Here is a 16710-nt window from a genome sequence, read left to right as displayed (position 1 = left end):
GAAGATGCTCAACAAATGGAGGCTGTCGAAAGTCGGAATGATCCCGAAAAAGAGTGCGGTTCCGGAAAGGCTGAACTCCAGAAGACCGATAGCGCTGATGAATGTGGAACTTAAGCTGATTAACGCTGTTGTAAGAGTTTGTCTCAACCAAATTGCATCGGATTCAGAAAACGAATGTCATTTACTACATGCGTCAATTACGTATACAGATGCAGAAGCTTCCACCAACTTTAACATCAATCCCTTCCCTACTAACCCCGAGAAGGCCGCGGGTAATCGGCTCCCCTCCCACTAACATTTACACACAAGATCCTCTGTAATTATTAAGTCAAATGTAATTACAAAAGCCGACTCGGTCCTAACCAGGTCCCAGTACCGAAAAGGACCTAATAAAAATAATTTTATGAGAAAAAAAAAAAAAAAAAGCTTCCACCAAGAAATCAGTGCTGTTAACGCGACGTCAAGCTGGCACCAAGCGAAGGCTCAAGCATAGAATCGTCAACTATGGAAATCCTTCAATGCGGCCTTGTGCTCCAGTGCTCCAGGACTAGGAAGCAAAAGTAAGTGAGAAACAGAGGTTCTGGTGATCGAACAGATCATAAAAAAAAGGTGGACGAATATTTCGTTAACACCGTGAATACCTGAATTAGAGTAGCAGGAAAAAGTTTCCCCGACTCATGAAATTCTAAATGCGCCGATTTAGCACTTGGAGTCTAGCTTGGAGTTAATGAAAAATATGGGCCATGATGCGGTTTGGATAAAGCTACTCGAGTATTCTTAACATATTGTTTCAAACGATTTTATTGCAACGTAGTTAAACTTAAAGCTATATTTCAAATCAGACTTTTGGTAAAATTATTAAGCAGAAATACTCCCAAAAAATCATCGCGACGACACGCTAACCCTCGGCTCGGTAATGGTCCGCTTGTAAATGTTCGGGATGAAGAAGGACAGCACGCCACATCCGATCAGCGATGCCCCCGAGATCCAGAACGTGAGCTCACAGTTCGAGTCCAGCAGCAGGCCGACCATATTTGCGCCTACGACGCTGCCAGCACGCCCACACATCAAGGAAATACAAACAGCCATGGCTCTGAAGTTGGAAGGAGAAGAAGTTGTTAGCAAATGTTGTGGTTCAAAAAGAATGCTGATGGTCACCTTAGGTTCGTTGGGAACAGATCGATGGTGGCAGCGTTAACCACGCTGATGCAGAAACCACATGTCAGTAGAATCAGGTACAGCCAAATCACCAGCGCCGGGACGTCGATGTACACCATCAGGATTCCCGACACGCCACAGCTGACAAAGACAAATACGAGAATGGGTAGCTTTCCGACGGCGTTGATCACTAAACCAATAACGGCAAAGCCCAGCGCGTACATAAGTTCCAGAATGAACGAGTGCTCGTAGGTGGAAATATCTAGCTTTTGGCTTTGAGCGTCACATTCTAGAACCTCGGTAACGTTGACCGCTGTGAGCTCTTCTGGGATGAATCTGACGGCATTGCATGCGGTGGTTCGGTCCATTTTGATTTCAGCGATTCGGTTGACAATGTAAGGGAAGAACATGTACATGCCATTTGAGGTTAGATATATTCCAAACTGAAGCACACAAACGATGGCCGTTTTGTTCAAATATGGTGTCATGAACAACGGAGCGGTTTGATTCCACATCAGCTTCATTAGTGCAACAAACCCTTTGGTCGCTCCAGCCTCCTTGCGGCGAGCCTTGGTCTGTTGCGCTTCCGTTTCGTCGATGATCGAGACTATTTGTAGCTTGGCTTCCTTCCCGCTGGTGTTCAGCTTGTGCATCCATTGAATCGTCTCGATTGCCTCATCTTTTTTACCCTGCATAAACACAAACTTGGGACTTTCCGGAAACCTTAATAACGCCAAACCGCAGACTAAGCTTGGCATTCCACAAACAACCAAAAAGAGTCTCCACGGTCGGTAAATCATGCCCACAAGGGGAATAGTAAACTCCCATTCCTGATTTATGACGAAATAAGCGATCGCTGGAAGCATCAGGCAGCCGATTCCAAACACAAAAGAAGCACCCATAATGGCGCGAGAACCATTTCGACGGTTATGAAACTCCCCAACATAGGCGTAGATTGTGGCCGAAGAACCGGAAATGCTGAAAACGAATGAAATTTATTTTTAGATACCTCTCGACGTGATGTGTTTTAAGCAAAAAACTTACAAAAACCCAGCGAAAAATCGCAGCACGGTGATGAGCCAAAAGTTTGTGGAAAAGCTCGAAATGAACGAGCAGAAAAATGTTAGAAACAGCGTCGGTACGATAACTTTCTTTCTCCCCCGTGTATCCGCCAGAAATCCCCATAAATGCGAGCTTACGATGATTCCTGCGGGATAGATACGAAAGATACGCATTGTAAATCAGGACAAAGTAGCACGACATAGCCAGACATGCAAATGTGCACGTGTTTACTGTTTGAAATCCCGGTTCAAACAACGAAATTAAAACCATCCCGCCAAGATGGCCGCCCACTCACCTGCGAAAGATACGGCGCTCAAAACGCCTTTTTCTTGGGTGGTCATTTCTAAATCACACCGTGCAACTGGTATCACGTAACTTATGCCTAGGGTTTCCAGTAGAACAGCCGCGAGAATGGTTCCGGCCACGATTATGAGAAAATAGTTGACTTTTCCGAATTCTGAAAATTTTAAAAATGTTCATTTGTCGAAAATTACGTTCGACATGTAAGATTGAATACTTACTCGTCAACGAGAGAGCATCGTCTAGTGTTATACTGCGTTGGTAGTTTACATGTTTCGGTTCTGTAACACACAAGTTAGACTTTTTATATTATATTCTTAACAGTATAAAACGTTGTCACTTTTTTTAGACAAGGAAAAAGGCTAGAAAAGATTCAAGGCTTTCTTGAGCCCTTTTCTTATCATCTGCATAGCCGGCTTTAACTCCCAAGCTTGCGAAAAGGGTGGAAATTTGTATGGGATTTCTGACTTCTCGAGGGCTTGCGAGTTATGAGATATTCAAAGAAATTTCCGTTCAAGAGTGTCGACGGCTTCAAGACTTACTAACCAGGAATTACATCTATGGCGTTTTCCATTGCACTGCTCATTGTGACTGTTTTGAAAGCACTTTTTGCTAAGAGATTCACAATTACTTAAAAATAGATCTATAACTTGCACTTTTCCTCATTGGTTCACTTCCCGTCTAGATCTGAGCTGTCGGTGCACCTGTTGGACGGTTTTTATCATTTCGAGAAACTCTCCAAGCGCTCGGGATCGTACCATAAATTATTAACGCCCGGCGTTAAGTTCGCTGGGAAACACATTTAAAGACCGGCGGCGCTTTTGGCTTATCAACAGGCCTCCCTCTGTGGACATCAGGAGTACAATGAGGTGGGAGAAAGCAACAGATCTCACCTTATCAACAACGCCGATGATGCAGAAAACGCCGGACGGCCTGTGGGGGTTGGGTACGAAGAATCTGCGTACATGTTTATCACCATCTCGGGACAAATTTAAACTACCCCACGCGTTGTAGTCCTCGTCGACGGCATTGTTGTGAGATGACACACCTCAAATTGCTTCCTCGGGAGTATTTCTGGACCGTCGGGTCAGTCTGTTAGTGGGATCAATTTGTGTTAGTATGTATGGCTGTGCTTTTTTTGGGGAACGGCGAAAACAACAACTTTAAAAGACAAATATTTTGCTTTAAGGATGTGTACACAAGAGATTGGCTACACCAGGTAGCGTTTGTGCTCCATTTATGCGAAGTGGATCGTTACAGTGAAAGGCAAGATGTTGCATTCGATCATTTAACAATCAAACTTTCATAAAATTTAAAAGGTTGTTTCTGTTGTTGAACAAGGGGATCAGACCCAACACATTATTTGCAAACCCTGCTAATAAGTGAAACATATTTGGAATTGAATCACTTTTTTCTACTTGAACTAAAATAGTCAACAGTGATTCAATCAAGGATTCACCTTCGATGAAGTCTAGCACATCTTGCACAAAAAAAGTCAGAATAAAATCTACAAAAAAAAAGGAAAATAAATTAAGACATACATAAAAAGTGGATAATATAGCGCGTAAAGGGAAATTCTCATATGCTTGGCAGGTTAATGATTCGATTCTCAAATCAAAATCAAATTGTTCGCTCTACAGTATTGCCGGTGTCCGAATGCTTGAACCTCTTTTTACACCTAAACTCCCATCCGCCACGGGATTCGAACTGACGACCTTTGGATTGCGAGTCCAATTGCCCACCAGTGACTCTACTTAAACAATGTTGTTTTACAGGGAGACGACTCCTACAACTGGACTGAGCCAACGACCTAACCTCTAGGTTAGGCCGGGGCCAACATTTACTTCCCTATTAGACGGAAGGCGTGATTAGACAAATCTCGTCTCGAAAATGCCACCGGGACCGACTGGAACCGAACCCAGGCCAAATGGGGTGAGAGGCCAACATTAGGGGCTTGATCAAAATACAAGCTGTTCCTGAACAGAGCGAATTCGTTAATTGGGTACTAATGCCCTATGTAAATTTTTATGTACAACGATAAAAACACGATTAAAAACCATTTCTGATCACTTTTTTTCATTGTAATGCAAACAAAAATATTGACAATACAACATTTTTTCGATGGATCAACTATGGTCCCCTTGGAACGAGCTGTCAAGTAGGAACTTTTCTGTCAAGAAGGACCGCAAGGTTACCCAGTCAAATCAATCCGAATTCTGAAACGGAATCTAATTAGAATCGTATACAAATTCCGTTTCAAACGCAACAACCGGTTCGAACACGGAACCGGTTGTTGCGTTTGAAACGGAATTGGGTACTAAAGCCCTATGTAAATTTTCATGTACAACGGTAAAAAACACGATTAAAAAACATTTCTGATCATTTTTTTTTTCATTTTAACGCAAAAAAAAATGTTGAGAAGACAACATTTTTTCGATGGATCAACTATGGTTCCCTTGGAAAGAGCTGTCAAGTAGGACCTTTTCTGTCAAGAAGGACCGCGAGTTTAATTTTTCAAAATTGATTTAAAAATCCATTCTAAACTCTTTGTGGTCGTACAAAAGGTTATTGTACTTAGAAAAATAAGCTTTATCTCTGTAAACAATAACATCAGCAATCTAAGCTTCATTTTAGGACCCAATTTGTATACGATTCTAATTAGATTCCGTTTCAAAATTCGGATTGAGTTAACTGGGTAATTTTTCCAAATTGATTTAAAAATCCATTTTAAACTCTTTGTGGTTGTACAAAGGGTCAGTGTACTCAGAAAAATAAGCTTTATCGCTATAAACAATAATATCAGCAATCTAAGCTTCATTTTAGGACCCAATTCAAATTACTCTAGTTGTGAAGTCCGCTTATTCGAATGATCGCTATTAGAATTATTTATTAAAAAGCACTCAAATGTCAAAAGTTTTTAAAAGTTGTCTCAAAACAAAACTGATTTGTCAAACTAATGTTTACATTTTGACCCCTTTGTTCGTCGATTTCCGAGTATGTGGATTAGTGTTTTTGTCAGCTGTCAGTCGTTCCGCAATTAGCGATTTCGGATTCGCTAATGCGAAGGCAGCTCCGTTAAAATTGGCGAATCTGCTCTGTAGAATGCAAATTAATGTCAATCAAAATTTAATTCCCATTAATTATATTTGAAGCAGCTGTTTTGCAATTATATTCAATTCAAATTTGGTCCTATTTTCATCCAATTTGCAAATTTTCTGGACCTCTTTTTGTACTAGAAGCACGTATTCTACTTAGAGATGATATCTAGATTAAATTTTCAAAACAACCTATCCCTCATGGGTTTCCTATGCAGATAGGGCCTTTTGAAAATTTAATCGAAATATATGCATGATACCTAAATCGAACAATCTTTTCTAGTCTAATAATAAACGCATGAGACTCGGCATGAGAGCTAAATCAAGATTATTGTTTTTAAAGTTTTCCAATACGTTTTCCAATGTCTTATATTGATTTACTGTACAACGATGAAATACACAATTTTAGAAACAATTTCTTATACTGTCTTTTTATTTTACTGCAAAAAAATAAATTGACGAGACGACATTTTGCGTTGGATCCAAGGTTGGTCCTCAAAACCATGTTGTCATACAAAGTGGCATTTTTTTTTAGAAAATTAAGCTTTATCTTTGGCTAACTAGCAACAATGCTAACAATGAAAAAAGATAAAAAAAAAAATGCAAAAGCAAAGCAATCCACTTTAACGACCCCCGGGTCTTTTGTGGGCTCTGTTGCAAGTTTCTGCTCATTTCTAGGCGTCCGAAGGTTATGTGTGGTGAGTCACTCAAAACCTCTTTTACGCAAATGGACCGACGTTTTACTTCCCCATCCGATAGAAGGCGTGATCAGGTAAATCTCGTCTCGAAAAATGCCACCGGGTCCGTCTGGGATTGAACCCAGGCCATACTGGGATTTAGAGGCTACCACGCTAACCACTAAACCACCGGACCCGAGATAAAAAAAATTACCCAATTCAAATTTTAAAATATTATAATTCATAACTTCAAAAATTAAAAAAAAAAACAAATTTGATTTTTTTTACGATTTCAAAATTTTAACATGCACTTCGAAAACTCATATATTTACATTTAAAAACTCATAAATTAAAAATCGTAGATTCATAAAAAATATTAACAAAAATTAAAAAAAAATTTGAAATAAAAATTAAGAAATACTATTTTTAAAATTAAAGAATTTAAAATAACAGAAACAATATGGAAACCAATGGCGCATTGGTTGTTTTGAAAAAGTAATCTAGATTTTAAAAATTAAAATATTTTCTAAATCTAAAATTTCAAAAAAATCCAAAATAAAAAACGGGTTTTGTAAACTAACAAATTTGCACAAATCAATGATTCTTCAAAAATTTAAGAAACCTCAAATAAAACAATTTGAATTTGAAATTTAAACACTCAAAAAAAATTGAAATTTTAAAATAAAAAACTCAAAAATTCATTCATTCATAGCTAAAAAAATCACAAATCAAAATCATTCACAAATTTCAAATAAATCTCAAATTTAAAAGTTAAAAAAAAAATCCCAATGCGAAAAATAATCGCTATTTTTATATAAAACTAAAATGTAGAATCTTGCAAAGGGACCATCCACAAACCACCTGGACACTTTTTTGGAAATCTCAGACCCCCCTCCCCCATCGTGGACATACAAATAAAATCTTCTGAGTTGGTTCGGTGTTGACGAAAGCGAACGCGGGTGCGTTCGCAGCATTAGTGGAGCACGCTCACAGGGTTCATCGTACTGACTAATCTAGCGAACGCACTCCTTTTCCGAACTCGGCGCCACGGTGGTACCAGTTTCGATACCTAGCCGAAGCGTATCAGCACGCAACGCACACACCCAAACAACGCCAGAGATGCCAAACTGAGAAGAAAAATGAAGCAACGTTTTCTGTGCCGGCCGGCCGGTAGAATTTCGAGGGATCTTTGATTGATTTTGAGATTCTCAACATCCGAATTGAAGATTTTTTTGTAATTTTTACTTGCTCATCAATGAAAACCTTCGGTTTTCCCTGTCATTACCGGACGTGCGTGCTGCGTCATTCGATTTCCAGGTGACGCGCTAATGTTTACATTGTCTGGCAACACTGCACCGGCTACCTCTCTCACACGCGCGCGCGCATGTATTTGTGACACCGGCGTTTTTTTCACCCCAACGCGAAGCAAAGGCCAAAGTCGACGGCCGCCATCGCACACAGAAATAAAACGCACTTTTCATCTTGTCTTTACCGAGACAAGACGTGCGTCAACGGTTGCTCTCCGGAACGAAAAAAAGTTTCTTCTGTGTCCCCCGACCCGGCCTCCCCCAGTGAAAAACCCGCTCGGAATCGTCCCCCACAGTGCCAGTTGTCTCTAGCCGGTGATCCGTAAGGAACTTTTTTGTGCATAAACCCAGGTTTGCCTCGTTTGTGGGCATTTTAAACCGTAAAAATTGAGGTGAGTTTGGATTTGGTTGTGGAGAAGGAAAAAAAAATGGAAGTTGGCTTCGTCGCGTTGTGAAGCCGCCATTGGGGCCACGCCATCTTTGATTTCGCGTCGAGGCAGGCTGGCGCGGCTTCCATTTTAGATTTTCGGGCGAGAAAAATGTGCTTTTGCTGACGGGTGGATTTTTTTTTCGCTTCCTTCACAGCCTACTGCTAACTACGGAACCATGCCGGATTGGAGGGAACGCGACGATTCGGAGCGTAGCGGAGGCTACGGCGGGGGCAGTTCCGGTTACGACCGGGAGCGCCGTGATTACCGCAGTGGAGGCGCTGGCGGCGGATACGGAAGCGGCGGCGGCGGTGGTGGCGGCTACCGTTCCGGTGGCGGATCTGGCGGCGGTGGCGGCTATGGAGGTGGCCGCGAGGGCGGATACCGCTCGGGCGGTGGCCCCGGAGGTGGTGGCGGTGGATTCCGCAATGGCGGCGGTGCCGGCGGCCCGCCACGAGGACCCCCGAGGATAGACCCGGCCACGGCCAAGACGGAAACGTTCGAGGTTGACGCCGACAAGGTCAAATTCATCATCGGCCGCGGAGGCAACAAGATTCGCGAGATCCAGGACCGTTGCCGGGTGTCGGTGCAAATAGGTAAACTATACCGCTTCCCCCTGTCCCCGCGGGTGTGGGGGGGGGGGGGTGGGGGGGGGATCGTCACGTAGTCATTAGTTCACCAACTCAGCGCGGTGTTCAAGAGAAAACGAGGCCGCTAGAAAATGTAGCGGAACCGGGCGTCTTGTACCAGTAGCGCTAGCCAATATCCATGATGGCCGCGCGGCGCCGCTGGACCATGGGCGCGCACACACGACGATGACGGTGCCAAAGCCCTCTTTTAGAGAAGAGTTGGCTGTGGCTGGCTGGATGTGGGCAAAGGAAAACGCAAAAGAGCAGCTCGGCGAATGAGAGTGCGATAAGCACGGATGAACAGAGCAGACATGAAAAGAAAAAAGTAAAATAGGGAGAGTTTATTTTTGTGCTCTTGCGCGCGCCTTCTTACAATTTAGTTAGTTGGAGAGGGAAAAGAGTAAAAATTCTCTCCCTTTTTACGAGGTGTCTGCCTCTTCTGACTGTTCTGCGTGTTCGTTGGTGTGTGCGCAGAGCGAGTCACCACAACACAGAAGCGTGTTGCCAGATTCATTGACAGTTTCAACTTGTCTTGTTGAAAGCAAAGTGAGGAAGGCAAAATGGACGAGACGATTCTGTTGTTTTTGTCGGTTCATAAAAAGTTGAAAAGACGTTCCTAATTCGAAATAGTAGTTTATGCAACAAGTTGCAAAAAGAGGATTTTTTCAGCACGAGTCGTACATTTATCCAACGAGGTTCACCGAGTTAGATAAATACGACGAGTGCTGAAAAAATCAAGTTTTGCAACGAGTTCCATACAACATTTTTTCATGTATTTTGTCAATAAATCGTTTAAATCAAAAAATGTTGAAAAGTGTTACTTTTCGAAACAAGTGCTGAAAAGTTCAACTTTTCAGCACCCATTTCAGTGCTGAAAAGTGTTACTTTTCAGCATTTATTTTGAAAAGTGTTGTTATTCGATTCTGTTATTTTTGGTACAGAAAAGTAGGCTATTTCGTCGTTCAAGAATGGCAGGAAAAGTAAGTAGTTTCACGACGGAATTGCAAAAAGTATACATTTTAAAACCTTGCTACTTTACGACTGGAACGGAATCGGTTTGCTTCGATGTTGTGTAGATCATCAACACTTGAATTTTTCATAAGCTCATGCAAAGTTTGCTGGCGACATTCATGAGATAAGAAACGTAAACAAGAGCATTGCAACAGACTTGTCAGATTTACGATATAATTCCTGATTCCAAATTTTGAAAAGAACCGACCGGGTTTACAGAGATGATCCAGAAGAATTTTTTTCATGTCTCGGCGAGTTCTATTGACATTGACATAAGATGTGAAAGGAATGCACTCACTGTTTAAAGTTCGTTGGTAGACTTCGAGTTTTGTGAAATATTTACCTGGTTGCTCAAGGAGCTATTACACTACCGCAAACAAACAAACTCGCACTTTTTCGTGTTTGACAGTTTGCCAAACTCGCAAACTTGTTTGCGGCAAACTCGCGAACAAGGTGAAATATATACAGACTGACGTTTGCACAAACAAATCCAGGCAACCAAACAAAGCAGGCTAGCAAACTGTTAAGAAGTGCGAGTTTGTTGGTTTGTTTGCCGTAGTGTAATACAGTCCAGACTCGATTATCCCCTTGTATGGGACTTCGGATAATCGAATCACGAACAAAAAAAAAAAATGTTTTCGTATTTTTTTAATTTTCTTGATTTTGACATAAAATTCGAGTTCGGCGACCCCAAAATAGTCAAATTTGAGTTGTTGAGTGAATATTAAAAAATAAAATGCATTTATCAATATTACATCACCGCCATTTTGGCCGCCATCTCGGATTTGAAAATTCTGAATCATTTTAGCGTAGTCTAGGAGTCACACTTAAGCTTGACAATCAAAAATTAGACAGCGAAAAAAAAAACGTTTTTTCGTGATTCGATTATCCGAAGTTTCGATTACTCGAAGTGAATTTTTTTCGAGGCCTTCGGATAATCGAGTCTGGACTGTAGCTGTCAAAATGCATATCCGTCTTTTTCTCGTGTTGCTCCAGAATGACTTCAAGCTTGGGAATTGTCAAAATAGTTCAAACTGTCAAAAGCTTATCTGCTTGTATCTCGTGTTGGTCCAGAAGTAGTGCAATTAGGTACCTGGAATTGAATTGTGTGATTGGGAAACGCTAAGGCACTTGAAGTTCACATCTGTGTTTGGGAAGTGCACGTTTGGCCTGGATTTTCAACGAATTTTATGTTAACTAATCAATGTTTACAAAGTCGAAATGCTCTGCAATGTGTTTGTTTTTTAAGATACAGAAATTTAAAAAAAAATCGAAAAAATTGCTTGGTTTTTCATAGGATACCCGATTTGTTAATACTCTAAAACATTGCATTGCTTTGCCTTTAACTAAAGTACAATTTTGAAAAATTGCTTATAAATTACGAATCGAATGGTACAAATACTGTACAATAGGGTTCTAAAGCCCTATGTCAATTTGTATGTCCATCGGTAAAAAAACAAGTTTAAAACCCATTTCTTATCACTTTTTTTTCATAACAAGACAACATTTTTCCGATGGCTCGCTTGGAACGAGCTGTCAAGTAGGACCTTTTCTGTCAAGAAGGGCCGCGAAGTTAATTTTTAAAAATTAGTTTAAAAATCCATTTTATTTAAATCCTTTGCGGTCGTACCAAGGGTCACTGTACTCACAAAAAAAGAACCTTAATCGTGGTGAACAATAATATCACAAATTTAAGCTTAATTTTAGGACCCAATTTCGGTTTTACTGGACGAAGTTGAGGTATCGAGAAATTAAAAAGAGAGAGAAATTAAAAATTTAAAGTTCGCGTAGTTTATGCACAATCGAAGCAAGTTTCTATCAAAACTTCGTCGAAACAATTTGCAAATTTCGGCAGAAAAACGTTAAGATTTGTCGGAAAACGGACCCTTTTCTGATAAATTAATCATAGTTTTCGAGATTCAGCACTCAGTTTTTTTTATTTCGACAGAACTTTTTCGAAATTCTACGTCCAAATCTTGATAATCTTTAAGCAAAACGTGTGCTTCTCTAACACAGACATCCACTTCAAGTACCAGAATTCGACGCCAACATTTCAAAAAGCATCATGTACACACCATCCTTTTTGAGAAAAACGCATTTGAATGTTGAGCATCCATTTTCAATTCCCATTTTAATATAAAAGCAAAATAAGATGTTCTAATGATAACAAACGATGAAAACGTTGCTTTTATTGATACTTGATCATCCAAATTCAATAAAACATTATTTCCGTAATTTTATTTGAGAAAAACAAACATAACTTCTTTTGAAATCACCAACGTCTATATCACCCTGCTGTCATTGAGGGGGACGCTTTGTTATGATTCGTTTTTCTTCGCCGAATGTACATGGCGCTTTGTTCATGTTGCTTTTTTTCGTCACGAGGTTCATGTAGTCTTTTGTTTGACAGGTTGACAGGGCTATATAAACAGGGACTGCTGATGGCAGAGATTTTGTTTATGTTACTTTATTTAAAATCATGATTAAACAGACTTTACTGAAGTAACTTTTGCTCATGTTTGGTGGAGAGGTAGCTTATTAGGAGTACTTTCAGAATATGCAATAACTCAGAAAGTGTCAACATGTACATGATGCCTTTTGAAATGTTACCGTCGAATTGCATAATTGTTTGCGTCGGCTTTCATATTTATACATTCATAAGTTCCTTGTCTTTGTTTCATTATTTCCATACATCTCCGTACAATCCTGCTATTTTAAAGTAATTGGAATTTACCAACTTATGCTTCGTTCCCAATCTAGCGTTCGTAATTTTTTTAAATCATTTCCATTTCTGATAAAGGTCCAGTTATTAGATAACTTTGTCACCATACTCACACTATTTCTCAAATGTAGTCTAGTGCTAGTTCCTTCTCAGTTCTTATGTGTTTCTTCTGTCGGCTACCCAATAGATAGTTGTAGTCGATTTCGTGGCAACGCTATTCTTTGTACCATTGAAAGGGAAAGGGGTTAGACGTACTGGTTCTTTTACGTGAAATAGAACTCCTTTTAAAAATATGGTGACTCTGGCATCTTAGGGTGGATTTTCATAACTCCTGAATTATTGTCCTTGAATTCATGTTACCGGTTCAAATTTTAAAAGAATTATTTTTCAATCATCTTCAAAGTTTTAACTACGAAATAATGCAGAAATGTGTTTGCTTACATGAATAAAAGTGACTGACATCAATTTTTCATCAATTCTTATTGAATTATTTAAAAAAAACTGATGTTAAAAATTCAAGGTGAGCGCTACAACAATTGAATAGATGTCGAGCAACAATTCAATTCTTGTCGAACAAGAATTCAATTCATGTCGAGCAAGAATGAATTTATAGCTAACAAAAATTCGTGCTATAACCTGATTTGACAGATGTTTGTGTACATTTTCGTTATTCTGCGATTTTTTACGGCTGTTTGATACAGGTCGCCGGAGTGGAATCGCTTCGCCAGCCGGGTAAAGCAACAAAGGCAGGTTCTGCTCGCATCTTGGTACGGATCGTGTTGCTGCGGGTCGACTACTATCTGTTCCAGAAGAGTCACGTGACGGGATAACTAGCGGTTTATATAGGTCGAATAGAGCGGCTGCCGTGGCGGAGAAGGATCCGGCGGTTTTGATCATGATTTCAATGATTTTATTTCTCAAGTCAAGCCAATTCCGTACAATTCAAGTTTCTTCTCACTGGACTGGTTCTCGTAATCGTCGGTTCCTCAAAAAGGCCAGTGCAACCGTTGGATTGGTACAAGGTTCTATTTTTTGGAAATCGGCAATTGATTCTTCCCGAACGACGGATGAAACAGTTCCGGCAGTACTTTCTCCCGCTTTGCTGTAGGATGGGACTTGATGAGATGTGTTAGTCGCAAAAGTGTCGTCCACTTGTCTTTTGGTGTCCAAAGCTGGGATATTCCTAATGCTTAGGCTGTTACAAATATTTATCAAAGTTTTTGCATGAGCCTCGCCCCACAGCCCCCTTTCAGAATCGGTTGAAAAAATCAGAGGACAAAATACTGAAATATGAGTTTTAGTGAAATTTCTATGTAAAGTACCGCAATTTATTTTTGATTTTTTTTATATCGCATATTTGCATCAAGTTGTGAAAATTTGGAAGAAGTCGATTATCTTCAAAAATCTAAATCAAATCGTCCTGCAACATTTCCTTGGCGGGATTCCTACTCTAAAGGCTTGAAGGGTGAGGCAATCCAAACCTCTGTTTACACCTAAGCTTCCATCCCCCCACAGTTCGAACTGACGACCAGCGACTCTACCAAACAGGACCCAGGGAGACGACTTTTTCAACTGTACTAAGCTAACGACCTAACCTTCTAGTTTAGACGGGATTCACATTTACTTCCAGGCCGACGGAAGGCCACCGCGATTTTTAATAGGCTTGATTGACCGAATTTTGTCCTGCAAAAGAATCGAAGTGAACTAATTGACCGAAACTGATCGATACCGCAATCCGACATGGTGCAAATCTGCCTTTTCTTTTAATTTTTACTCGCTGGCAAAAATGAGTTGGGGGTTCCCAATCGTTTCATATTCCTGCAAAAACATTTTTAACTGAGATTGAATGGTTCCGCAAACATCAGTCGTACAGTTTTTTTTACCATCTGATTTTGACAGAAGGGCCACGTTCACTCATTCATTTTGCGCGAACGCAACCCAATTTGGCTGGGTTGCCATAAAATTGCGTGCAACATTGCACCGGTACGGAACCGGTTTGACAAGAATTCAACAGCAAGAAACAAGAATTCAGGAGTTATGAAAATGGACCTTTAGAGGCAAAGCTTCTTTGACTCTAGCTCCCCAATAAGACCCGACTCCAAAAACTCTCATTTAAAGTTGCTGAAATGAATCTACTCCGGCTTTTGAAAATTTCGATACCTCGGCTTCTCAGTTCGCTATTACCATCTCATTGCCAAAACATTTGGTACCTCTCTTCTACAACTGTTCTGCTGTTACAAAATCTAACGAATATTTCCCCCTCCTCCTTTCTCTCTTACCCGCAAACCCCACAGACAAGCAGCGCAACGAGAACGGCCAGAACAACATCTCGGTGATGGGCGACCAGTCCAATATCGATCGGGCGCGCGACATGATTGACCGAATCATCAACGACGACCGCGACCGGGAGGAGCACCGACGCGACTAGGTTTGTCTCTAGATTTTAAGTAACTTTGCGCCGTTGAGCCGAAGAGGGACAAAAGTTAAGAAACAAACTAAAACAGTAAAAACTCACAATTAATAAAACAAAACAAAAAAAAAACTTAAATAAGGACCGTTTAAACAGTGCAGCAAAGAGAAAGTAACGTGAGTCGAGTAACGTTCACACACAGACAAAAACAAAACAGCAAACCGTAAAAAAAACTGAACCGCGAACAGAAAAACAAAAGCAGAATTAGGGAGATTTGCATTTATGATTTTTTTTTATTATCCTGATCGTGTTTCGTCAGAGAGACAGACTGTACCGTACACCGTGTAGTAGCAGAAAGGCAGACCGTTGAACACAGAAAATGGAAATGGAAGTGTAAGAGGAGATAGAGGGAACGAACCGCTTCCAGGGAGCACTTCCACAGATTCGCACGCGCGGGCGTACAGACACACAAACACACACACACTCACACATACGCTAGAGAACCAAGAACGTCGTAGCTGAGAGAGAAACGCGTAAAGTATAATCACTAGTAAAAGCAACAAAAAAGTAAACTCTTACCAACTCACCAACTGTGTGATGTCCGTCGATATAAATTACCTGAAAAATTTAATTTGTATTTTACACCGCGCGCGCTTTGATCGTCCACACACAGCTTAAAACCGTGACACCGTGAAAAAGAGCGAAACACAGTAAAATGGGAAAAGAAAAATACATGGGAAAAACCGCGAAAACACAGCAGAACACTTTTCGGGCGTGTGGGGCCGAAGTCAGGTGATAAAATGTAAATAGATTTTTAGAAATTTATATTTCTAAGACTACATAAAGACTTGATCGATTCCGCTGACTAAGACTACTCAGAGACTAGGGACAGCAGCATTAAAAAAGAGAGTACCCAACAGCAAAAGGAACAACAACAGCAGCAGCAAAGTAAAACAGTAAAATGAACAAAACCATTCTAACCTAACCAGCAGCCGAAACAAAAAAAAAGCTAAAACGTACCGATGGAACACAGAGGAGAGCAAACCGAATGTTTTGAAGGAAGGAATGAGGCAAGCGTAAATGAAGTGAAAACACAGACACACAGACAGTCACACAGGAGTAACAAAAAAAGTTGACGTGAAATACAAATGTTCATTTTTTACTTTTAAGCAGTTGGAAAACATTAAAGCTGAAACTGGTCGAAATAACTAATCCGTGAAGAAATTCCGTTGTTGTGTTGCATCCGAAAGTCCGTGAAGAAACTATTCTAATCTAATCTAATCGAACACAAGCGCAGCCAGTCCGAAGAAAGCATCCGGAAAGAACTTATGGTTAGATTACGCCTTAAGTTCTTTCTTGTCATTATTAATGATTGCAGTACTTTCGAGAACCCCCGAAATGCATTACACTCACTAAAGTGGCCCGGCCTACTGCGTTGCATTAACCGCAAGAGACAGATTCTATGAACGGAACCCACATTTCATGGAATCATCAGGGGAAGAAGAAGAAGTGGGGACATACCGTACCAACCACTTCGAGTTATTTATAGAATATGATGTGTGGTGTGTGTAGGGGAATCGTTGGGAAAGGGATTGTTGTATTATATAGTAAATGACCTTGTGACATTATTTCACCACTACGGATTAATTCACTCAAGGGGTGTCAACCCCTCGGTGGCCGAGTGGCTAGAGCATCTGACTACCAATCCAAAGGTGTGTGTTCGAATCCCACCTGATTCCATGCGTTTTTTTGTTCATAATCAAGCAGACCGGTCGGGAATCGAACCCGGAACCTTCCGCTTATGAGGCGGGAGCCGTAGCCATTAAGCCACGGGCCGGTCTCGAAAGTCCGTGAAGAAACTATTGAATATATTCTCCGAGAACCGTTTTGAGCCCGCGCTGATACACTTGA

At 40.7% G+C, this 16710-nt stretch overlaps 2 protein-coding genes across 3 annotated transcripts; one reads left to right on the top strand and one right to left on the bottom strand.

The window, feature by feature from the left end:
- Positions 1-772: 772 nt before the first annotated feature.
- Positions 773-3478, bottom strand: LOC120425440 (synaptic vesicle glycoprotein 2B-like). 2 transcript variants are annotated; one of them, XM_039589970.2, is made up of 6 exons: positions 3067-3478; positions 2742-2801; positions 2516-2677; positions 2203-2365; positions 1159-2136; positions 773-1093 (listed from the first exon to the last, which is right to left on the bottom strand). In XM_039589970.2, exons 1-6 carry the CDS (start codon positions 3104-3106, stop codon positions 883-885), a joined length of 1614 nt encoding a protein of 537 aa, XP_039445904.1. In that variant the 5' UTR covers positions 3107-3478; the 3' UTR covers positions 773-882. The 2 variants fall into 2 exon arrangements, with proteins under 2 accessions (XP_039445904.1, XP_039445905.1); XM_039589971.2 differs by having other exon boundaries at positions 3063-3210.
- A 4272-nt stretch (positions 3479-7750) lies between these two features.
- Positions 7751-16011, top strand: LOC120425410 (keratin, type II cytoskeletal 1-like). The gene is made up of 3 exons (XM_039589940.2): positions 7751-7991; positions 8185-8623; positions 14684-16011. The coding sequence occupies exons 2-3, from the start codon at positions 8206-8208 to the stop codon at positions 14815-14817; spliced, it is 552 nt and encodes a 183-aa protein (XP_039445874.1). The 5' UTR covers positions 7751-7991; positions 8185-8205; the 3' UTR covers positions 14818-16011.
- The last annotated feature ends 699 nt before the right edge of the window (positions 16012-16710 follow it).

Source organism: Culex pipiens, chromosome 1 (assembly GCF_016801865.2).
Source record: "Culex pipiens pallens isolate TS chromosome 1, TS_CPP_V2, whole genome shotgun sequence".
NCBI classification, from domain to species: Eukaryota; Metazoa; Arthropoda; class Insecta; order Diptera; family Culicidae; genus Culex; species Culex pipiens.
The sequence above is the reverse complement of the archived record's forward strand: the minus strand, read 5'-3'. Positions and strand labels throughout refer to the sequence as shown.